Genomic DNA, 25,000 nt, shown 5'->3' on the forward strand with positions numbered 1-25,000 from the left:
TAATCCAAACATATCATATCTATATGTTTTTGAAATCAGGAACCAACAAGGAGTAAGATGAAAGTGTTTTTAAATTGATTTCAACTAATTAATTTTGATCATATTTTTTATATTATTAATTTTCAGAGGTTGTTTTTAATCCAAATATAACATATTTATATGTTTTTGGAATCAGAAAATGATGAAGAATAAGTTGAACGTAAATTTGGATCGTTTTATATATTTTTTTTTTGTTTACAATTTTAAGATTTTTAATGACCAAAGTCATTAATTAATTTTTAAGCCACCAAGCTGAAATGCAATACCAAAGTCCGGGCTTCGTCGAAGATTTCTTGACCAAACTTTCAACCAATTTGGTTGAAAAATGAGAGCGTGACAGTGCCGCCTTAACTTCCACGAAAAAGCCGGATATGACGTCATCACAGACATTTATCAGAAAAATAAAACAAACATCTGGGGATATCATACCCAGGAACTCTCATGTCAAATTTCATAAAGATCGGTCCAGTAGTTTACTCCGAATCGCTCTACACACACACACACACACACACACACACACACACACACACACACACACACACACACACACACACACACACACACACACATACACACACACACACACACATTTACAACACGACCCTCGTCTCGATTCCCCCCTCTACGTTAAAACTTTTAGTCAAAACTTGACTAAATGTAAAAAGGAAATCGAAACTGGGGAACAGGGGAATAAATCTGACAAGCCAAAAAAACTTCCGAAGAGCGCTTCAAACGAGAATAATGTAGCTGCTGTGTCAAAATTTAAGAACTAAGATCAAAAAGTGTACATGCAAGTGTAAAGTGCAAAACTTGAACTTGTATATGGAAAAGTCCAGAGAATTATACTCAATGATCTTCCGCTTCAAAAGCTGGCCGCAAAATGGGTGCCTCATAAGCTTACAGGGGAACGAAAGGAGCATCAGGGTCCTCTTGCACGCGATCTGCTCAACCGTTGTGATCCCAGTATACCCAAATTTGTTGTTACTGTAGTCACTGATTATGAGACTTTGGTTCCCTTCTACTTTAATGTCAGAGAACACAGAAACAAATCGTGTTTGGACCAAAATGACGAGATGCATCACATTTGTAAGCGAGGTTTTTAAAGCAGAAACAGGGCTATTCGCTGTAGTTTTCGACCACGAAGGTCCCGTTGCTGTCGATATTCTGTCTACTAACAGCACAGTCATTGTCACATATTATGCAGAAACCTTTTTACCCAAACTTACTCACGAGTTTAGCAGTCAGCGACCAAACTGTGAAACCCAGACTGCCCTTCTCCTTCATGAAAATGTCAGTCCACACAAAATAGGGGCTGTAACTCCATTCCTAAAAGACCAAATGATCCCATTTTTGCCTCACACATTCTTCAGACCTGATTACACCCCTTGTGATTCTGGTTATACCCTCTTTGAAAATCAGACTTTTTGCCAACAAGGTTCACTAAACCCAGGACCTCAAAAAAGCCGTCAAATCAGAGCTCAAAAGCAACCCAAAATAAGGCCACCTTAAGGCTTCTTCTGATTGGCTTAGGCACTTGTGTCTTTGCATCGATGTAGGAGGAGAGCATTTCTAATGACTGCTGTACATTGGACCAGATACGCCGATTAGTCTCTGTGAAAATCACATTTGATCATTTTGTTTGGACTATATCTCGTAATAAACAGGGCGAAAAAAATGTCCAATTTCACATCAAGACTCATGCCCAAATGACAATTGTTACGGTTTTCGTGGAACAAACTTCTTTATCAACATCGGCTGACTTGCATCACGATGAAGCAGCAGACAATGTAAACCCTGTGGATCGATGAAAAAGCTGTCTGACATCATTTTTGGTTTGTGTGTGTGTGCAAAACCATCGATGGAAAGTCCTCTAAATCGGAAAAAATCGTTATCCTTAACCAACCAGGCAAAGCTGAAATTGAACACTGGACCTTCTGCTTATGGGGCGTCTGTTCAATTAGGCCAATATCCAATTGTGACCCCAGTCTTCATAATGTGCATTTAGGGCCCCGCAGTGTTGACATAACAGTGTGTGTGTGTGTTTGTGTGTGTGTGTTCGGCGGAAATTTATTTCACATAGTCAACTTTGTGTGCAGACTCTCTTCGGTGTCCGAACCTCCCCCCGTGTACACTACATTGGGTGTGCACGTTAAAGATCCCACGATTGACAAAAGGGTCTTTCCTGGCAAAATTGCTTAGGCACAGTTAATAATTGTCTACCTATACCCGTGTGACTTGGAATAATAGGCCGTGAAAGGTAAATATGCGCCGAAATGGCTGCAATCTACTGGCCGTATAAAATTTCATCTCACACGGCATCACTGCAGAGCGCCTAGAACTGTACCCACGGAATATGCGCGATATAAGACTCATTGATTGATTGATTGATTGATTGTGTGTGTGTGTGTGTGTGTGTGTGTGTGTGTGTGTGTGTGTGTATGTGTGTGTGTGTGTGTGTGTGTGTGTGCGTGTGTGTGTGTGTTTTAGACTGTCGTCGTGAACTTTCAAGGCCAAGTGAAGGAGAAGGAGAACTATCGAGTCCAAACTACCCCGGTGCATACCCACCAGACACGTTCTGCCAGTGGACCTTTACACCTGACACTAAAAGCAAAATTACATTATTTTTCGTTGACATCAACATTGCGAAAGAGGGTAAGACAAAGTCAAGGGGAAGAGTGAAAGTGACGGGTGCAATGCATTGTGTTTGCTTTATGTTTGATTGTATTGTTTTGGTTACTTTCTTTTTGCCCTATTCAGAATATTCCGAACATCTTAAATGGCTTGCAAAGAAAAAGCTTTGTAACAAAGTAACAAACATAAACAAAATAGGAACAAGTGACGTCAGGTTAAAAGAACAAGAACAAGATAACAATAAAATATCCTCAACAGAAACATGAACATTACACGATGAAAAAAAGAGAACCAGTTTCGAACAGTTGTCTTCTTCAGTAAATAAATACACAGGAGAAATGAAAGAGAAGGAAAGGAGAACATAAGCAAAGAAGAGGACAGTTTATGCTGCAGAATATTTTCAAGCAATTACTATATTACCCAATATTGACGGAATGTGTGATGATATCTTCTGCTATGGTCTGTTGAGACAGTGATATCAAAATCGAGACCGGAGGTCGAGATTTTGATATCACTGTCGAAACAGACCAATAGCAGAAGATATCATCACACAGTCAGTCAATGTTAGATATATTGCTACTTCTCTGGACATTTTGTATTTACTGTAAAGAAATTACAAAAGTATTTGTCTCAGTTTTGGCTGTTCCATATCCCTCCCTCTGATTATTATTTCTTTTTGTTCACTCTTTTCTTGTACTTTTCAGTATTTTAAAATGTCTTTTCTTTCAAAAAGTCTTTAGTCACTTGCTCAACTAAATTCTGGGATAATTACATTTTCATATATATTTGTATGTTTTTAAATTTAGGTGTTTTTGTTTTTGAAGTGGGGAAGCAATAAAGAGGTCGTCGATATCAAAACTGATATCGACGGAAATGTCGTCGATATCACTTTTACAATGAGCTCAGTTTTGCCCAATTGACCAATGGAAATCCACGTAACATATGAAATAGTAATATGTAATGATATTCATGGTACCTGTGACACACCAGGAACCCAGTACCTCTGAGCTATAGCAGCTACTGTTATATTGTGCTTACTGAGAGTATCTTCCCTTTCCTTATGGCTGTACTTCCTGCAAGATGGATACCTCAATACAATGTTGAACTTGAACAACTTCTCCCGAGTCTGCAGTGAGCGTGAGTGAATGACACACATAAAACAACATGAACAGTAAACAATAACATCACACTATATATCATTTTTTTCTTTCACAGACTGCAATGAAGGTGGAGTGACTATCAAGTGGACATCGCCTTCCGGAGAGCGGAGGCGGAAATTCTGCAAAAGTAGTGATGCTGCGGACCCCTTCACGAAATGTGTGTAAAGGGAAGGGGACACACGCTTTTACAATTATCAAGACACAAATTGTAGCAGAAAGAGTGTATATTGTGTAAAGCACGTCCTATAAACAGTCTGGCTCAATAATGTGGGGTTGTACCTTTCCTGATAGGAGCACTTACTATCAGAGGAAAACATAAGCGTTGGGAAATGGGAAATTGTCAAAAACAACAGAAAACATCAAAAGGAAAGGAAAGAGCATATTACACGTGCGTTTGTTTGCCAGAGATAAAACAATCAATATTCATATTGTAGGTTAGCGACCAGCTGAAACTAGGTTCCAATGCACTGGTGCTTGTAATTTAATTGAATATAGGCCAAACAATTAATACTAAGAAACAGTTCCTCTCACAAAATCTGGACTTTTTTAAGTGAAGGTTTCTGACCAACATTCAATATCTTGTACAGAAAATACAAGAAGGATTGTTTTTAGGTAGTTCTTGAATGTTCCCATTTGAGAACAAAATGTGCTGCAATATGCAGCGTTGATTTAACTCATTGTCTGCCAGGTACGGAGATATCTGTACCTCACTTCCTGTAACGTCGATCTAACGCCTGCATTCCAGCGTGTTGATACACAGTTCCTACACATTTACTATTATTCTGAGTGACCTGCTGCAGCACAGCTGGTCTCGGCTTAAAACAACTTGGTCAACATAGGGGGGGTATAAAGTGTTAAGAATGGAAGTAAATGTACGTTATCTACTCTGAAGTTCAGGAAAAAAAGGTCATTGATTTTGTCCTGTCATACTGCGTGTTTCTTGTTCATGAGGTTACGTTGTCTATGTTTATGTTTGAAACCGATTTTTTTCGCAATCAAGTACGCAATGCAAAAGGCAACTCTCGGTAAGTTTATAGTGTATATACTATTCTTAATCCTCTTAATCATGAAAGTGATCAAATGTTGATAAATAAACGCAGGCTTTGAAATAGTTTGCCGTTTGAATACACAAAGACATTGAATTTGGTCTTAGAAGTTTGGAATATACATTTTCTACAGCACAATCAAAAAATCGTGTGAACAAAATTGCAAATTACAAAATGCTAACCTTGACAACTTTTCCTGTTTATATCTGAGGGATTGAGCCATATTTGTTGTTATGTCTTGCAGACTTGTAACTGTTTGTTGACATTCTGTAGTTGTGAAACCCTCGTTCTCGACCAAACCTGGACGAGTGACTATCACGTTCCGAAGCAGCAAATCCATCCACAAATATGGATACGGATTCAAACTCCAATACTTCGTGAGGGACTTAAGTAAGTATGTGTACACGATCATTATGTGACACTGTTCACATCTTAAAGTACTGTGCATGAACTGCTAAAATTAAGACAGGTAGATGTCAAGAATCAAGCCAAACATTACTTTTCACCAGCATCAGTGTTTCCTTTTGTCAACACTTTAGAACCATCTCGTTCCACAGGCTTAATGGGAATTGTTTTGCAAGAACATTCACAATGTTTGTGTTTGAATAAATTCCACATCTTACTTTCTTTTCGTCCGTGCATTTACAAGAAAGGGTACCGGGATTAGGGAGTATCACCTCAGACGAGCATTGTTTGAATCGTGTAATTGTTCGAGTGTCAGAACTAGAGTGAATAAGTGTTTCGTGAAGTGTTGTGTTATATCATTACATGTTAAAGAAGTTAACCCGCCTGTTAAGGTTACAAAGAATACAAAACTGTTTCAGATTGCTTGGTCCCCAACACCATCGCTTTGAGTGTTAAGCAATTTTGTTTTGATAACCGATCTTTGGAAATAAGCCGGTTGGGGTTGTGTGCGTTGTGAACGAGTCAATGCCTTTTATGGTGGCAAGCTAAATCTACAGGTACTGAGGTCCATGTCTTTCACACACATCCCCTCGCCAGTGACTGGCCTATAATTAGACATAACCAAGCAAAGGAAAGGTAACCCTCGCGAAAAAGTCGGTAGTCCCCAAAACAGGGGGACAAAATAACACGCTTTCAACTTGTGTAGTTATGCAGTTCGAACGTGTCTTTTGCGTTGTTTTTGGTGTAAACAATTGACCTACGATTACAGAACAGACATCGGCCTCGAGGTGCACCTCAATTTTGAAGAATTCGTAGCGTTATTTTGTTGAATATCTTTTCTTCAAAACATACTCACGATCATCAAGACTTGAAAATTAGTGTGCCCCCTGCTGAAATTACGATTTTATGGTAGTTCTATTGTTAATCTTACTGTTCAGATCGCTTACATTAACACCGGTGCGTGCGGAAGACTCCAAAATGCAGATAAAACATAGCAATCTTGCCTTTTCGCAGCCATTTTAAACGATCTCAGTTAGTAACTATTTTTCGATCAAATGCTTACGTAAACTCTTGCCGTCAAAAGATGTTCGAGTTTGTTTTCGCAACAATGCTTATGAAGTGAATTTACGAACAATAAAGCCACTGTAATCCGGAAAATGTCTTAATTCGATGAATAACAATGTGTTCTTTCATATGTTAGATCGGGAAAGCCATTCATAGCATCATACAGAATTGTCATAAACCTAAACATACACTAAAGGCTTTTTTCAAAAACTAAAGTCTGTTTCAAAGACTTTCAGCAATTATCAACATTATGAATCGAGATAACTAGACACATCAAAAGAAATTTGGTGCACAAAACTTTCTTTACACCTTTCTTTCACGAATTGTACGTATTTTTCTAGAAATAGGCCTGTCCCCTGTTTTGAGTGAACACTGTTTTTGTGTTAAAGAAATAAAAAAAAAATACACAGCGGCCATAATTTCTCTTGATTTGAATGAATTTCAACTTCACAAAGATTATTTTAGAATGCAGATTAAAAAAAAAAGACCAATATGCATGAAGAATTTGAAAAAAAGCAGTTGGTTATACCTACTACAATGTCGCGTTGAAAACGCAACGCTCCGAACATTCACTCTTTCACAAACCCGACATTGTTATGTCCGGTGTTAGTATTTTACCTTGAAAGAGGTTGGGAAATCTTTCACAAACCCGATAGTGTTATGTCCGGTGTTAGTATTTTACCTTGAAAGAGGTTGGGAAATCTTTCACAAACCCGACAGTGTTATGTCTGGTGTTAGTATTTTGCCTTGAAAGAAGTTGGGAAATCTTTCCCATTTCTGTACGGGTTGTTTTCTCGTTTATGTACCAAATAACTATGCTAGTTGAGTGTGTGGTTTTAATGTCAAAAGTTCATATTTTTATGAGAGCTAAATTGCAGACTAGTTATTTTCTGTCACCAGGAAGCAAGTGTGGCGGTGTTTTGAGGACAGGAAGCGTGTACCGGAGCCCCGGATTTCCAAAGTATGCCCCTAAAATGGCACAGTGCATTTACGTCTTCCATCCTCCACCATCGGTTTCTGGGAATCTTGCCATCATGGTAATATTTTACTTGAAACAGGAGCAACTAGTAGACAGAGGAGAAGGGGAAGGGGACAATACGAAGAGGTTATAAAACCAGCTTCATTTTCTTGAAATTAAAGGGATGTGTGCGTTTAATTGCGTGTGTTCTATTTAATAATAATAATATAATAATAAATGAGCATTTATATAGCGCAACATCATAACTTTACAATTATGCTCTTTGCGCTTGACACATTTAAAACTAAAACACAGTTATACAAGCATTACATCTACATTCATAGTCAACATCGCTTAATTAAAAGCATACACCATCAAACATACATTACAAAAGATTCTTCCACTAAGTAATAACAAGTCGCGTAAGGCGAAAATACAATATTTAGTCAAGTAGCTGTCGAACTCACAGAATGAAACTGAACGCAATGCCAGTTTTCAGCAAGACCGTATACTCGTAGCATCGTCAGTCCACCGCTCATGGCAAAGGCAGTGAAATTGACAAGAAGAGCGGGGTAGTACTTGCGCTAAGAAGGATAGCACGCTTTTCTGTACCTCTCTTTGTTTTAACTTTCTGAGCGTGGTTTTAATCCAAACATATCATATCTATATGTTTTTGGAATCAAGAACCAACAAGAAATAAGATGAACGTGTTTTGAAATTGATTTCGACAATTTAATTTTGAAAATAATTTTTATATAATTATTTAATTTTCAGAGCTTGTTTTTAATCCAAATATAACATATTTATATGTTTTTGGAATTAGAACATGATGAAAAATAAGATGAACGTAAATTTGGATCGTTTAAGAAAAAAATAAATAAAAATACAATTTTCAGATTTTTAATGATCAAAATCATTAATTAATTTTTAAGCCACCAAGCTGAAATGCAATACCGAAGTCCGGGCTTTGTCGAAGATTGCTTGGCCAAAATTTCAACCAATTTGGTTGAAAAATGAGGGCGTGACAGTGCCGCCTCAACTTTTACAAAAAGCCTGATATGACGTCATCAAAGGTATTTATCGAAAAAATGAAAAAAACTTTCGGGGATATCATTCCCAGAAACTCTCATGTCAAATGTCATAAAGATCAGTCAAGTAGTTTGGTTTGAATCGCTCTACACACACGCACACACACACACACACACACACACACACACACGCACACACACACACACACACACACACACACACACACACACACACACACACACACACACACATACACCACACCCTCGTCTCGATTCCCCCCTCTATGTTAAAACATTTAGTCAAAACTTGACTAAATGTAAAAACATGAATAAAATAGGTAGTGAAAACAAGGACATTCCAGCTAAATACCCTTAATCAAACAGAACATGTTATCAACACTACTGAAATATTGTTCATAATTGACCGACGGATTGCAGTCAAAGTGTGTCAAAGTGACCGAGTGTATAGAAGTCCAAAATATGAGCAACTCTAGCTCTACACAAAGTATGATATACCTTTCTCGCGCTGATGGTTTGTTCAAGGTTAATCCAATTCAGAAAACAACGGAACTCGTTGTAGAGTTTGATTCAGAAAACTCATTGAATGTATATTAAATGTCGTGTCTTCAAGCGTGTAGTTGTTCGTTTAAATACGGTATGTTTGTGTTTTTTGCTCCAGAGATGTATGCGTTGTACATGTGAGCGTTTGGAACTTTTAAGTCACTAAAAGTAGTATCCACAAAGTGTAGTTTCTAAACCCATGAGCTATAGATGTTTCAAGTGGGTTGCTGGGAAGTTGTTTTATGGTTGTTGGGTGTTTATGGGAAAAAAAGTCACATCTTCCAGCCCTAGGGGGAGGGGAAAGACAAAATGTGTAGCGATATTTGTTTATCTGTAGTATAAAGCTTGACGACTTCCAATTTGTGTTCTGCCTGTGTCTGTTTGTACTTGTATACCCACTTTATGTGTGTATGTTTGCCTATCTTAGTGTTAGTTTGTTTTCTACAACGGGTATTCACTGTTATCTCTGCACCGCTGAGATTTTCGGCTAGGTAGATAAATCAGCAGCTGTAACTCAAATAAAATTACAAAAGCAGGAACAACTATTGAAGATGTTTTAGTTGATTTAGAAATTAAGGGGACGTAATTGCAAGGAGCTTGTCATGCTATTTCAGCGTTAAAAACGCTCTGAATCGTATCATTGCACGACCGAACACTTAATAATAATAATAATAAGAACATTTATATAGCGCTAAATCAAAAACTTTCGTTAAAAAGGCTTGCTCTAAGCGCTTGACATCTAAACTAAAACGTCATTCACACTCTTTGCAATGATGTACAAGAACTTCATGTCACACTCTTTCATTCAGTATAGCACCATTCACACAGTTGTTATTCTGTACAAGACAATAAGTTAGTCTAACATTTAGAATGTTCATAAGATGAAAACAAGAGAAAACCAGACTGATTAAAACAACTGCTTAGTACTAACAAAGCATGAATCTTAATGATAACGTAATACATATTTAACTGTTAAGACCATAAAAAAAAAACCTATATGCTAAAATAACTTCGAACTTTTAAGAACTTCTTGTAAGATACACAGCACATGTAGATAAACACCAGAATGATAAAACAAAAGGCAACTCGTTAAAACTATTAAATGCATCAATGTCTAAAACACGAAAGACTCAAATATAAGATACACAATTCTCTAGAATTGTTTATTAAAACTGAAACCGACCTGCTCAAAGTAAACCATACCCACCCCCTCCCTACCCACCCCCAACCCTCCTCCTACACTAAATACTAATTATTTCTACTCTTAACTTCCCAACTACACGTTATCCATAAACTATGCACAGGAACATGTGTGTCAGCATTATGTGGCACCGACATGACTTGTGCATATCTAGCTTACAGCTAAGGGTTAAAGTTAAAGGACTACTGCAGTGAAAAATTATATTTATAATAATTTAAAACAAAAGGCAAAAATAACAAGCTGAATAGAGATGGAACCGTTACAGAACAGGATGGCAAAATGTTGCGACTTTAGGAGTTGTGTTTCTGGAAGAGGTGAGTTTTGAGTGCTCGCTTGAATGACTGTACTGACTGAGAGTGGCGAATGTGAGAGGGGAGAGAGTTCCATTGAGTAGATGCGCAAAATGCAAAAGTGCGTTGTCCATATGCTTTTGATTTTGTGTGTGGGATGACTAGGGTGCGGCTATCAGAAGAGGAGCGGAGTTGTCTAGCAGGAGTGTATACAGTGAGAAGTTCAGAGAAATAAGCAGGAGACGAGGCAGAGAAGAAGTGAAAGCAGAGAGTGGACAGTTTGTATTCAATGCGGGCTTGGATGGGTAACCAGTGGAGTGTGCGGCGAAGTGGTGTGACATGATCTTTTTTTCGTGCTTTGAGGATCAGGCGTGCTGCAGAATTTTGAACTTTCTGTAGTTTGTGCAGGAGGTAGAGTGGACAGCCAGAGAGAAGAGAGTTACAGTAGTCAAGTTTAGAAAGAACAAGAGAGCAGACTAGAGTGTTTGTAGTTTGAACGGACAGTGTATGGCGGATGGTTGCTGATAAGCGCAGCTCGTCTTAAGTCGTTTTCTTACCATCTGTATCAGTGTTTGATGACAGAATCTTCGTAGTTCGATTAATTTTGTGACTGGATCGAAATATGTTCGTGCTTCAAACGACCTGCCACTTTATCTCCTCTTTGCAGCAGATTAGCGCGAGCAGTGTCTGTTGGGTAATAATTAATGCACTGTGACGTCAAAGTACGTAGGCCATGGCTTGAAAATTCATTCTTGACACTAAAACTTGTGCCACATTCGCTTATGACACAACACGCTGACGAAATAAAACTGTACTTGTGACGAATAGAGAGTTTTGGTTTCCAGTAACTCACTAAGAATCGTCATGAAGAAAGTAAATATGAAACAAAAAATATAGTTGAAAGGACACAAAACGTCTGCCGTAAGGCAAACACGTTTCAACTGAGTGATGTTTCACTAACTAGCCTTTCTTATTCAATTGATTTGAGTTACAAATACAGGGTGAATTCACAGTCCAACCTAAAACAAGGTATCAATAATAAATCGCTTTTAACACATAATTGCTTTGTCAATCACTAAAAGCCTTGTGAAAACCGTTCCCCACAATGCCTCAGAGCTTGACAGGTTTGTATTACGAAAAGATAGAGAGAGAGAGAGAGAGAGAGAGAGAGAGAGAGAGAGAGAGAGAGAGAGAGAGAGAGAGAGAGAGAGAGAGAGAGAGAGAGAGAGAGAGGGAGGGAGGGAGGGAGGGAGGGAGGGAGGGAGAGAGAGAGAGAGAGAGATAGGGAGAGAGAGAGAGAGAGAGAGAGAGAGAGAGAGAGAGAGAGAGAGAGAGAGAGAGAGAGAGAGAGAGAGAGAGAGAGAGAGAGAGAGAGAGAGAAGTCTGAAGTCTGAATGAAGTCTGAAGTCTGAAGTCTGAATATTTTAATGAGTAGGCCTTGGGCCCTTTTCATGGAGATGAGCACATCTCAAGCACCAGCATACAAATGCACATATTGAACAAAAACAAGAACATCCTACTTGTATCGCCCTGTTTCGTTTACGGATTATGGATTACGAATGGAAAGCGCCTTCATGACAAATGTAGAAAAACGTAGCAATAGCGGCTTACTAGTGTTTGAAAACAGCATGGTTAATTTAAACAATGATGGGATTCTAGTGTATTTTCGTGGAATATAATATTCTCTTAACTCAGCATATTTAGGGCATACTAAAACAAAGTGGACTTCATCTTCAACACTGCTACAACAAAATGGACAAGATAAATCAGCGGAGGTTGCATTTAAATTAAAGCGAAATCGATGCACTTTCAGAGGAGATACTCCCAATCTAAGTCTAATCAGAAGATTTCTAGCTTTAATATGTTTCAAATCACTTAAATAGTTGGATAATCTTAGGGTTGATTTGAAGGTTCTGTACAGAGAGAAACGTTCACTTCCTTGTACATTTTCAAGCCAGGTTTGCTTGTAGGATGAAATAAGTCTTTCTTTAAATGCTGTTAGGAACGCCCTCTCATCGCCAACACCTTGGTTTTCCCATACTTCATCAAAACCGTACATGTACAGAGTGTAACAGATCGAGGAGGCCCATGTTTTCTTATTTTGTTCATGGAGATATTTCAGCATTTTATACGCCTTGCTCGGAAGGCGATGATGTGGCATCCTCAATATACGTAGCCAAAAACGAATGCATTTAACAAAGCTGTTTATAAACAAGGGGTACCTTCCCGTTTCTCCATAAACCATAGCATTTGGTGTTCTCATACTCGTATTCAAAAAACGTTTAAGTGCGAATAAATGAACTCTCTCTATAGGTGTATGGTCTGCTTCAACCCCCCAAACTTCGGCACCATATGCCAGCATCGGTTGAATCTGTGCGTCGAAAAGCTTGAAAAAAATAGCTGGAGATCTGTCACCCAGTTGCCATAAACATTTTAGAATACCAATGACTCCCTTTTTCCCTTTTGCAGCAAAATCATTAAGAGTGTGAGAGAAGGACAGGCGTGTAGACAACCATACTCCTAAATACTTATACATGTTCAAAACGCTCATAGGATGTCCACCATACACCCATCTTTCTCGCAAGGCCAAGTGACCACCGTTCCGAAAAACAACAATATTAGATTTGTCTAAATTAACTTCAAGTCCAAGACGTCTAGACGAATCCCACAGAATGTTTAACTGATTCTGGAGCCCACATACAGAATCTGAAATAAGAATAATATCATCTGCAAACATCAGAATGAGTATTTCAAAAAAGTCTGGAATAAGTTGAATACCATGTTTTCCCTTCTGGACAATATCATTAGCTAGCTCATTAATTAGTAGAGAAAACAAAACTGGACTACAAATTTCTCCCTGTTTTAGACCCCTTGGGCACATAAAGGAGTCCGAAAAATCACTTCCTGATCGCACTTTTGCTTTTACCACGTCATACATACAGCTGAGCGCCTGGTACATCTTTCCTTTAACTCCATTTTTCTTCAAAGTTTTCCACAACGTAGTTCTTACAACTGAATCAAAAGCTTTACGAAAGTCAATAAAAGCGACATACAACTTCTTGTGTGTCAATAACTGCTTCTGTACCAAAGCTTGTAGTGTAAAAATATGATCAACGGTACTATAGCCTCTGCGAAAACCAGCTTGACTCTCATTTAGTATTTCATGTTTTTCGATCCAATTCGTCAATCTGTTGTTCAAAATGTAGCTATACAATTTGCTGCATATACATAGTAATGAAATACTGAGAGAGAGAGAGAGAGAGAGAGAGAGAGAGAGAGAGTGAGAGAGAGAGTGAGAGAGAGAGAGAGGGAGAGAGAGAGAGAGAGAGAGAGAGAGAGAGAGAGAGAGAGAGAGAGAGAGAGAGAGAGAGAGAGAGAGAGAGAGAGAGAGAGAGAGAGAGAGAGAGAATGCGCGCTACGCATGTGTGCGTGTGTTTTACCAAGGGCGGATCAATTCACTTTGGAGGGGGGGGTTACAAAATGACTGCAAAGATACAAGTTGACGGCGCCGAAGGCGCCTAAGCCTCTAGGGGGGTCCGGGGGCATGCCCCCCCGCAATTTTTTTGTATCCAAAGAAACAAAATAGAGCTATCTGGTGCATCCTGAGCCAATAAATTACCTCTTTTTTGGGAGGTGGGGGGGGGGGTGGGGTTACGTAACCCGTGTAACCCCCCCCCCCAGATCCGCCCTTGTTTACACCATGCATATTCATGTTTTCTTCTTATTTGAATTTGATTTGATGTCAAATGAACACTGACATCAGATTCAGTGTAACAAATTTTTCACATTTTATTTGACTTTCAGTTTCACCAATACCAATTGGCGGAAAACAACCGCGTCTTTGGTCGGGTGATCATGGAAAAAACGTCAGGCCGTGAGATCACCGACACCATGAGGGTAGATGCCGGAAACCATCCTACAGCTTTGACTCGAAATCGTATGTTAATTTTAATTTTTGTTTTGTACTTGCTAAATCATACCTTTGCAATATTTCAGTCATACTTGCTTTTGAGTTTCAACCAATAGGGCCCGTTATTTTGTCAAGACAAGTACGTATAATGTTAAAGTTGGAGGCCCATTATACAATGTAATACCTTTTCGAATCAAAACATTGTGCCCTATAGCAACCCTGTACACATAGCAGCGTATTTGACCTGCATGTGTGATTTGGTATTGCAGACGAATATCTCTCATTACTTTCCATGCATGGGCATGTATGAGTGCTGACTATTTGACTACCTTCGATTTGACGACACAGCTGTTGTAAAGGGAAAATATAAAAACGCTCTCAGATCGCTTTGAAAGTTATTCGATGAAATTTAGAGTTTGAAATAATGATTTGCTTTTTATATTTAGTCAAGTTTTGACTAAATATTTTAACATCGAGGGGGAATCGAAACGAGGGTCGTGGTGTATGTGCGTGCGTGTGTGTGTGTGTGCGTGTGTGTGTGTGTGTGTGTGTGTAGAGCGATTCAGACTAAACTACAGGACCGATCTTTATGAAATTTGATATGAGAGTTCCTGGGTATGATATCCCCGGACGTGTTTTTTCATTTTTTTGATAAATGTCTTTGATGACGTCATATCCGGCTTTTCGTGAAAGTTGAGGCGGAACTGTCACGCTCTCATTTTTCAACCAAATTGGTTTACATTTTGGTCAAATAATCTTCGACAAAGCCCGGACTTCGGTATTGCATTTTAACTTGGTTTCTTAAAAATTAATTAATGATTTGGTCATTACAAATCTGAAAATTGTAAAAAAAAAATATGTATTTTTATAAATCGATCCAAATTCACGTCCATCTTATTCTCCACCATTTACTGATTCCAAAACCATATAAATATGTTATATTTGGATTAAAAACCAGCTCTGAAAATTAAATATATAACAATTATTATCAATTTTTTTTTTTTCAAATCAATTTAAAAACACTTTCATCTTATTCCTTGTCGGTTCCTGATTCCAAAAACATATAGATATGAAATGTTTGGATTAAAACACGCTCAGAAAGTTAAAACGAAGAGAGGTACATAAAAGCGTGCTATCCTTCTCAGCTCAACTACTACCCCGCTCTTCTTGTCAATTTCACTGCCTTTGCCATGAGCGGTGGACTCACGATGCTACGAGTATACGGTCTTGCTGCGTTGCATTGCGTTCAGTTTCATTCTGTGAGTTCCACAGCTTGGGGCGGGGATATAGCTCAGTTGGTAGCGAGCTGGATTTGTATTCAGTTGGCCGCTGTCAGCGTGAGTTCGATCCCAGGTTCGGCGGAAATTTATTTCAGAGTCAACTTTGTGTGCAGACTCTCTTCGGTGTCCGAACCCTCCCCCCGTGTACACTACATTAGGTGTGCACGTTAAAGATCCCACGATTGACAAAAGGGTCTTTCCTGGCAAAATTGCTTAGGCACAGTTAATAATTGTCTACCCATACCCGTGTGACTTGGAATAATAGGCCGTTAAAGGTAAATATGCGCCGAAATGGCTGCAATCTACTGGCCGTATAAAATTTCATCTCACACGGCATCACTGCAGAGCGCCTAGAACTGTACCAACGGAATATGCGCGATATAAGCCTCATTGATTGATAAATGTTGTATTTTCGCCTTACGCGACTTGTTTCAATTTACATAAGTTTATTTAAAGAAATTAGTTGTCATAAAATTCAGAGGAAAGAGCCACTCTTATATGTGGCAATTGTTGTTTTTATATTTAGTCAAGTTTTGACTAAATATTTTAACACCGAGGGGGAATCGAAACGAGGGTCGTGGTGTATGTGCGTGTGTCTGTGTGTCTGTGTGTCTGTGTGTGTGTGTGTGTGTAGAGCGATTCAGACTAAACTACTGGACCGATCTTTATGAAATTTGACACGAGAGTTCCTGGGTATGAAATCCCCGAACGTTTTTTTCATTTTTTTGATAAATGTCTTTGATGACGTCATATCCGGCTTTTCGTGAAAGTTGAGGCGGCACTGTCACGCCCTCATTTTTCAACCAAATTGGTTGAAATTTTGGTCAAGTAATCTTCGACAAAGCCCGGGGTTCGGTATTGCATTTCAGCTTGGTGGCTTAAAAATTAATTAATGACTTTGGTCATTAAAAATCTGAAAATTGTAAAAAAAATTAAAAATTTATAAAACGATCCAAATTTACGTTTATCTTATTCTCCATCATTTGCTGATTCCAAAAACATATAAATATGTTATATTCGGATTAAAAACAAGCTCTGAAAATTAAATATATAAAAATTATTATCAAAATTAAATTGTCCAAATCAATTTAAAAACACTTTCATCTTATTCCGTGTCGGTTCCTGATTCCAAAAACATATAGATATGATATGTTTGGATTAAAAACACGCTCAGAAAGTTAAAACAAAGAGAGGTACAGAAAAGCGTGCTATCCTTCTTAGCGCAACTACTACCCCGCTCTTCTTGTCAATTTCACTGCCTTTGCCATGAGCGGTGGACTGACGATGCTACGAGTATACGGTCTTGCTGAAAAATGGCAGCTACTTGACTAAATATTGTATTTTCGCCTTACGCGACTTGTTTCTGTTTATCTTGCCCACTCGACTCGATATTGTCAACTACCAGGAACGCCCCGTCCCCGGTGGCGCAGCTAATGTAAAACGGATTAACTGACTTTCATAGACACATTGACATCACATTAGACCTTTGACTTTCTGAAGTTAACATTTGGTCATTGCAGTTCTGGTGAAAACGGCCTATGTGGCGATACTGAATTTCACGTCAATCGTCAAAGACAAAACTCGGGAAAAGTTTATCTTCAAGGTTTCCTTTACTCCTGGTAAGTGTAAACAAAAATATGTCAGTGTGCAGTCGTATTGATTTCTCTCTCTCTCTCTCTCTCTCTCTCTCTCTCTCTCTCTCTCTCTCTCTCTCTCTCTCTCTCTCTCTCTCTCTCTCTCTCTCTCTCTCTCTCTCTCTCTCTCTCTCTCTCTCTCTCTCTCTCTCTCTCTCTCTCTCTCTCTCTATATATATATATATATATATCTCTCTCTCTCTCTCTTTCTCTCTCTCTCTCTCTCTCTCTCTCGTCTCTCGTTCTCTCTCTCTTTCTCTCTCTCTCTCTTTTTCTCTCTGTATCTCTCTTTCTCCCTCTTTCTCTCTCGTTCTCTCTCTCTCTTTATCTTTCTCTCTCTCTCTTTCTCTCTCTCTCTCTCTCTCTCTCTCTCTCTCTCTCTCTCTCTCTCTCTCTCTCTCTCTCTCTCTGCCATGTTCTATTTACCTATAGGACATTATTTTGACGCTGACGTCATTCCCTTTCTACGTCATGCAAACAATGATTCTATCAAGATAAGTTTTGTGTGAATATTTGTTTGTCTGTTCACTTAAAAGACCGTTGGGTCAAAATATCTGTGAATGCAATTTGTTGTCAATAACAAACGTTCCAACAACCTACATATCCTGTGTTTTGAATTTGTCAAAATAGAATGTCACAAGCTGTTTTATGTAATCCGAAGGAATTAAACAAGCCGTGGTATAGGCTTGGTCAAGTATTGATATCAAACCCTATCATCATGCTGCAAATAGACACAAGCTCAGAAGTTAAGCAACATGTATTCATAACATAACATTAGTTATTTTTGAATTATTATTAAACGTTACCATTTTTATATATTAACATTGGTGTCTGTTCAGCTTCTCGGTCCGTCGCGATATAACCTTCGTGGTTGAAAACGACGTTAAACACCAAATAAAGAAAGAAAGCTTCTCGGTAGTTTATGCTCACGGTCTTCAGGTGCAAAACGTATAGCATTCCGAGCTCAATTTATCATAGACGTTCGCATGTTTCCGTCGGTCAGGTCAGATAGGTAACGATAAAGAAATGGGTTAAGATGGGTGATTGTGGCAACTGCATTTTAACGAAGACACACAGCAATTTGGCTTTATGCTGCTGCATGGTATAATACATCTGCATAGATGATGTTTTGCGGCTGGTTATCAAGTACAGATTATTTTAAAACCTCAGAACTCTCAAAACAATAAATCCACAAGGTAAATAGTCGTTCAGTTTGTGACGAGATTTAATTTGCATCTCAAGTCCAACTAACAGGTTGTTGAAGGCGCTTTTATAGTCAGCGAGTGTAAGGTATGGATGACGTTAAAGCATGAAGCTATCATTGCTTTTTTCCTAAAAAAGACTACTCAGACGAAGCCTGATGTGCACGAAGCACACACAAATGGGTACGTGGTACGCAACCGCGGGGTCGGATTGGTTAAAATTGAGATGTGTTGTGATTTCAACCAATCAGATCCCGCGGCTTGTTTCCACCCAATTAGGTGGCATCCAAGTTTGCTCCGTGCATCTCAGCCGTGGAAGTCACACTGATGGACAATGACGCAAAGAATGATCATGCAAGAATCGTTTCAGCATAGACCTACTGAGACCAACAGCCTGGTAATGGATGAGTGAGCAGGATTAAAGTCTTCATCTGAATGTAATCAAGCACAGACGAGGTACACCTTACCATAGTTTGTTCCAGTGAAAGCTTTGTGCTATTGTTATAGACGTTTGGTTTATGATGCCTTGAGGAAGCCCTTTGGGGAAAAGTTGTGTTCTTGGTTGGTTATATATAACATAATACCCACATTTGACAACAGCTAATAAGACTGATTGGTGCGAGAGTCCTGGTCCCATGGACATCACCAATGTGCAGAACGAAACGTCTTTCATGCTGGCCTCGCCACCACTGTCAGAGTGGAGCAGCAAAGTACAATACAAGGCAAACACCTTGTGTAAGTGGACCATCGACTTTGCAAACACCAACACGCGGAGGCCCATGTGGGTTACCTTTCACTGGAAGTGAGTCAACACCGAGGTTCCTCATTCGCTTTGGGGCAGTATTACTTTTGAAATCGGTAAACTATGAATCGATAGGAAGGGGGTGATGGTGGTGGTGTGTGTGTGTGTGTGTGTGTGTGTGTGTGTGTGTGTGTGTGTGTGTGTGTATGTGTGTGTGTGTGTGTGTGTGTGTGTGTGTGTGTGTGTGTGTGTGTGTGTGTGAGAGTGCGCGCGCGTGTTTGTCTGTGTCTTTGTTTGTATTAATTAAGGCTCTACATTGTTCAATATTTGTTTAAGAAAATCTATTGATAATTTGTTCTCAGGAAGATGTTGATTGAAGATGGCCAGATTGGCTGCAAAAATGACTACGTGGAGATTGGAACGGCTAATGAGACAAAGAGAGTTTGCAGAATGCCGCTTGCCCCAACCTCTTTTAGTGAGTAATGCTAAACATGAAAAACAAACAAAAACAAACATGTGATTTGCCTTGTCACTTCAACTATGAGAAGACAGAAAAAAAGGTCAAAAGTGAGGTGGTTGTTGGTGCTTGAATAGTGTTTAATCTTGTTTTGCAGTCCCTTTGTAACGTGTTTTCAGAAACAAAGGTTGGTTATTTGTTGATATTTTGGGTTCATTTTTATCCATTTGGCTATTCGGGATGTGCTCAAACAAATTTCATGAGTAGAGGTGAAAATACACAATAAAACGAGGTGCAGTTGACACACATTCGTTCTGGATCGATTCTTGTAGATGACAATACATATTTTAATGGCAAGTGCATTTTCGAGTTCAAGTTCTCTCAGTTGTGGACGGGAGAGAGCACCCTGAATAAATAAAATGCTAAGCGGCACTTACAAATTGCCAATACATTATTACTACCACCATTGTTTGTAATGATAACTTTTCTTTTGATTTTGCAGCGACACAGACGACATGGCCTCTGATAGTCCGTTTTGAATCTGACGTTCAATTAGAAAATACAGGATTTCAACTGAACATTACAATGGACGTGAGTCTCGCTCTCATTCTGTCTGTCTATCTCTCTCTGTCTGTGTGTCAGTATCTCTGTATGTGCCCATCTGCCTCCTTCCCTCTCTCTCTGTCTCTATTTGTAATTCGTCCTTTCTTTCTCCTCCCTCTCTCTCCCCCTCTCTCTCTTTCTCCCCCCTCCCCTCTCTCTCTCTCTCTCTCTCTCTCTCTCTCTCTCTCTCTCTCTCTCGCTCTCTATCTATCGCTCTCTCTCTCTCTCTCTCTGTCTGTATATCAATGATCTGCCACTGCACATTTCTGATAGTAATGTGAGAAGTGATTTTTTTGCTGACGATTCTTCTCTTCATTCAAGTGGAAAGTATGTTACAGTTATAGAGTCCTCCCTTCAAACAGCTTTAAACGATGTAAATAACTGGTGTAGTGCTAATGCTATGCTTGTCCATCCAATAAAAACTAAAAGTATGGTAATTGCAACCAGACAAAAACATCAGATTTCTCCACTCAAACTAAATCTTACTATTGGTACGCAATCAATTGAACAAGTTCAACAGCATCGCGTTTTAGGGGTAATTCTTGATTGTGAATTCAAGTGGCAGGCACACATACAGCATATTTGCAAGAAAGTAGCCAAGAACGTTTTCCTCCTATCCAAGTTAAAGCAATATACCGACAGAAGGACTCTGGAAATGTTTCACCATGCTCATGTAATGCCTCACATTAATTATGTTTCGACGCTCTGGGATGGCAGCAGTGATGTCCACTTGTAAAAGTTAGACTCTCTCTATCGTCGCTCGGCCAAACTCATCGTAAAGGATAATGCCTCAACAGATATAAAATTAAAAATGCTTAACTTTCTTCCACTGGAAAAGCATCTCAAGTTAAACAAAGCCATTTTCATGCATAAATTGTATCACGGTAAAGTGCCGATTTACATTACATCATTATTTCATAAAGCTACCCACAGATATGGGTCGGTCAACTTGATCCCACCAATTCCACGAATTGACCTGTATAAGACCAGTCTTGCTTTTTCGGGTACTTCAGTTTGGAATTCACTTCCATCATCCTTTAAGCACCTAAAGTCATTAAAAAGTTTTAAAAAATGTGTTAAAAACCACTTAATGTCTGAGTAGTTTAACGCCTTTTGACTTACCAAACTTAGTATTACGTCAAAATATGCTGTGCATTGTATATTCTGAACATATTTTTGTTACACTATTTCTACATGTTCGATTGCCACCAGCTTGTATTTATAATTACCTGCATAGTATGCATTTGATTTTATGAATAACCACATATGTATGCTCTTCATGCCTCATCTTTATCATCATCATCATCATCATTATCATCATCATTATCGTCATCATCATCGTCATCTTTATTATCACGTTTTCCGACCTCCTTTTGTTGGTTAACTTTTTAACTTTTTAATTTTTAATTTTTTTTAATTATATAATTGTGTGTCTATGCGTCCCAAAGACAGATTGTAAGAAAAGGCGTAGCCTTAAATCTAAATCCTTGTAAGATAAGTTCAATTCAATTCAATTCTCTCTCTTTCTCTCTCTCTCTCACTCACTTACTCTCTCTCACTCACTTACTCTCTCTCTCTCCCCCTCTCTCTCTCTATCTATCGCTCTCTCTCTCTCTCTTTCGCTCTCTCTCTCTCACTCACTTACTCTCTCTCTCCCTCTCTCTCTCCCTCTCTCCCTCTTTCTCCCTCTCCCTCTCTCTCTCTCGCTCTCTCTCTCTCTCTCTCTCTCTCTCTCTCTCTCTCTCTCTCTCTCTCTCTCTCTCTCTCTCTCTCTATCATCTGGAAAAAAAATGAAGGTAAAGTTTTACTGATTTCTATCTAGTAATCTTTCCGCAACTCGCTCTACAACACAAACAAACACAAACCCATACGCAACTTGCACTACCCCACGTCTCGATTCATAATCTATCTAAGTCAAAACTTGACTAAATGTAAAAAACACAAGCAACAGAAAGGAGAAATTACAAAAATACAATACATGAACCTTAAAACCGGCGTTTTGAACTTGTAGAGGTGAGATTCTTAACAATGCTTTGGACCCATTGCGCACAGACTCGGCAGTGTGCACGCAGTGGAACAGATTACTGCCAAGGATTTCCCGGCACCAGCAGGCCGTGTTGTGACAAAAACAAGGGCTACAGGTGTTGTGCGCACAAAGATGCCCCTTCAGCATACCCCTGGCTCTGTCACCTCGAAGCAATGTGTGCTGGTTATGTGGGTGAGTACATACAAACACCCGTCATGCCAAATAAACGATGTGTGCTAGTTATGCAGGTGAAAAATACAAACACCAATCATGACAAATGAACGATGTGTGCTAGTTTTGCAGGTGACAAATACAAACACCAATCATGACAAATGAACGATGTGTGCTAGTTATGCAGGTGAAAAATACAAACACCAATCATGACAAATGAACGATGTGTGCTAGTTATGCAGGTGATAACATACTAACACCCGTCATGACAAATAATAACATAGAATTGAATATAATGCACGTATGTCAGTTCAAACCACAGTGTGCTGGTAATTCAGGTGAGTACATACAAACACCCATCATCACAAATGAATGATGTGTTTTAGTTATGCAGGTGAATTCATACACACATCTATCATTAAAAATAATCAAAGAAAATAGAATATAATGCACGTTATGTCTACTCAAACCACAGTGTGCTGGTTATGTTAAAAAAACAAACAAAAAACAGAAAAGCGCGAAAACGCAGCCGCTACTACGCTATACTGACTGGCTTGTCAATTTCACTGCGTTTTACACTTGCGGGGGACTGACGATGCTATATGGTCTGGGTGGAAAAAAAATGCAGTGCGTTCAGTTACATTCTGTGAGTTTGACAGCTTGACTAAATGTAGTAATTGGAGTTGGGTGGCCGAGTGGTAACACACTTGCGCTCGGAAGCGAGAGGTTGCGAGTTCGACCCTGGGTCAGGGCGTTAGCAATTTTCTCCCCCCTTTCCTAAGTGCTAGTCTTTCGGATGAGACGAAAAACCGAGGTCCCTTCGTGTACACTACATTGAGGTGTGCACGTTAAAGATCCCACGATTGACAAAAGGGTCTTTCCTGGCAACATTGTATTGGCATTATCCATATATTAAAATGCCCACCAAAATACTCGTGTGACTTGGAATAATAGGCCGTGAAAAGTAGGATATGCGCCGAAATGGCTGCGATCTGCTGGCCGATGTGAATGCGTGACGTATTGTGTACAACATTCCACCTTACACGGCATCAATAAATCCCTGCGCCTTGAATCCGTATGTTGAAATATGCGCGCGATAACAAGCAGCATAAAATAAAATAAAAATAAAATAATATCGCCTCACGCGACTTGTTGAATGTTCTTTTTAAATGGATTGATCTGTATGTAAAGCTAAAGCTCGCAGTTTTCATGATAATAATAATAATAATAAAGATAGCTTATATAGCGCCGCTTCACAAATTTAACTATGCTCTTAGCGCTGTACATCGAAATATAACAATTTCAATAATATAAATACAAAGATGATATTATCATAATACACATTTACAAATACCACTCACGTACATACACATCCTCGTGCACACCACGCGCATACACACTCCGACTCATTAACAAGTGCTTCCATCCCCCTGCCACTGAGATGTTCATATAGCCCCCTGGACAAGCTCACACCATGTCCGTCTCCTCTCTAGACTGTACTTACACTCAGCAAGAAAAGAAAGACTAAATGCAAATTTCATACACAGCCCTATAGCTCAATCAAAGCTGAGGCAAGTATACAAAAAGACACATTCAAACAACAAATCTAACTTCACCTCTAACAGTCTATAAAGATGTCAAGGACAATTTACAAGGATTCGCGAAAAAGGTGCGTTTTAAGGGAACTGCGGAAAGAGTCCTTAGAAGCAGAATGGCGAACGGAGGAAGGGAGAGAATTCCAGACAATGGCAGCCGCAGAGGCAAACGAGCGATCTCCAAAAGAAGGCAAGCTTCGCTCGAGAGTTTCCAGTTTGCGACTGTCAGCGCGTGAGCGGAGGTTGTAGTCAGAGGGATTGTCATATGTGACGAGCAGTTCCTTGAGGTATTTAGGGCCATCTTCAAATTTGGCAGAGAAACAGATACAAGCAAGCTTGTATCTGATACGAGCGGACACGGGAAGCCAATGAAGGGAACGAAGAAGTGGTGTGACATGATCAAACTTCTTAGAACGATATATCAATTTGGCGGCAGAGTTTTGTACCTTTTGGAGTGACTCGACAAGTTTTTGATCACAGCCATAGAACAGGCTGTTGCAATAGTCTAATCTGGATAGAACTAGAGAACAGGCTAGAGTTTGAGCGGCTTGGGGGGTAAGATAGTGGCGGATAGAACTGATTTTCCTTACGTTACTGTACGCAATTGTGCGGATGTTTTGGACGTGCTGGGAAAGGTTGAGGAAGTGGTCGAAGGTAACGCCAAGATTAGTCACAGAAGAGACAAAGTTGACGTCACTATCGCCGACATGAATGCTAGAAGGCAAAGAATTTTCAGGGAAAGATCTGTACTGGGACCTGACAAGCATGGATTCAGTTTTCGAGTCGTTTAGCTGTAGTTTGTTAGCCGTCATCCACGCCTTTACAGCAACAACACAGTCTTCCATTTCACTCACAGTGGTATCAATTTGATCAATCTCACTGTCTTTGTACAACTGGTTGTCGTCTGCAAAGGCGTGGTGATCGATAGGATACTGTTTGACGAGGTTAAAGAGGGGGTTCATGTACAAAACAAAAAGAACCGGACCCAACACGGAT

At 39.3% G+C, this 25,000-nt stretch overlaps 1 protein-coding gene across 1 annotated transcript in view; it reads left to right on the plus strand.

The window, feature by feature from the left end:
* LOC138974552 (uncharacterized) overlaps positions 1–25,000 on the plus strand; it is a 315,190-nt gene that overhangs the window by 43,140 nt on the left and 247,050 nt on the right. The window contains exons 20-29 of the mRNA XM_070347269.1: positions 2,527–2,691; positions 3,886–3,987; positions 5,150–5,266; positions 7,247–7,383; positions 14,189–14,321; positions 17,095–17,193; positions 19,011–19,212; positions 19,515–19,627; positions 20,112–20,200; positions 22,265–22,430. Of these exons, the coding sequence (XP_070203370.1) occupies positions 2,527–2,691; positions 3,886–3,987; positions 5,150–5,266; positions 7,247–7,383; positions 14,189–14,321; positions 17,095–17,193; positions 19,011–19,212; positions 19,515–19,627; positions 20,112–20,200; positions 22,265–22,430 (1,323 nt within the window). The remainder of the gene's footprint in view (positions 1–2,526; positions 2,692–3,885; positions 3,988–5,149; positions 5,267–7,246; positions 7,384–14,188; positions 14,322–17,094; positions 17,194–19,010; positions 19,213–19,514; positions 19,628–20,111; positions 20,201–22,264; positions 22,431–25,000) is intronic.

The sequence above is a fragment of the Littorina saxatilis genome, linkage group LG8 (genome assembly GCF_037325665.1).
Source record: "Littorina saxatilis isolate snail1 linkage group LG8, US_GU_Lsax_2.0, whole genome shotgun sequence".
Lineage (NCBI taxonomy): Eukaryota > Metazoa > Mollusca > Gastropoda > Littorinimorpha > Littorinidae > Littorina > Littorina saxatilis.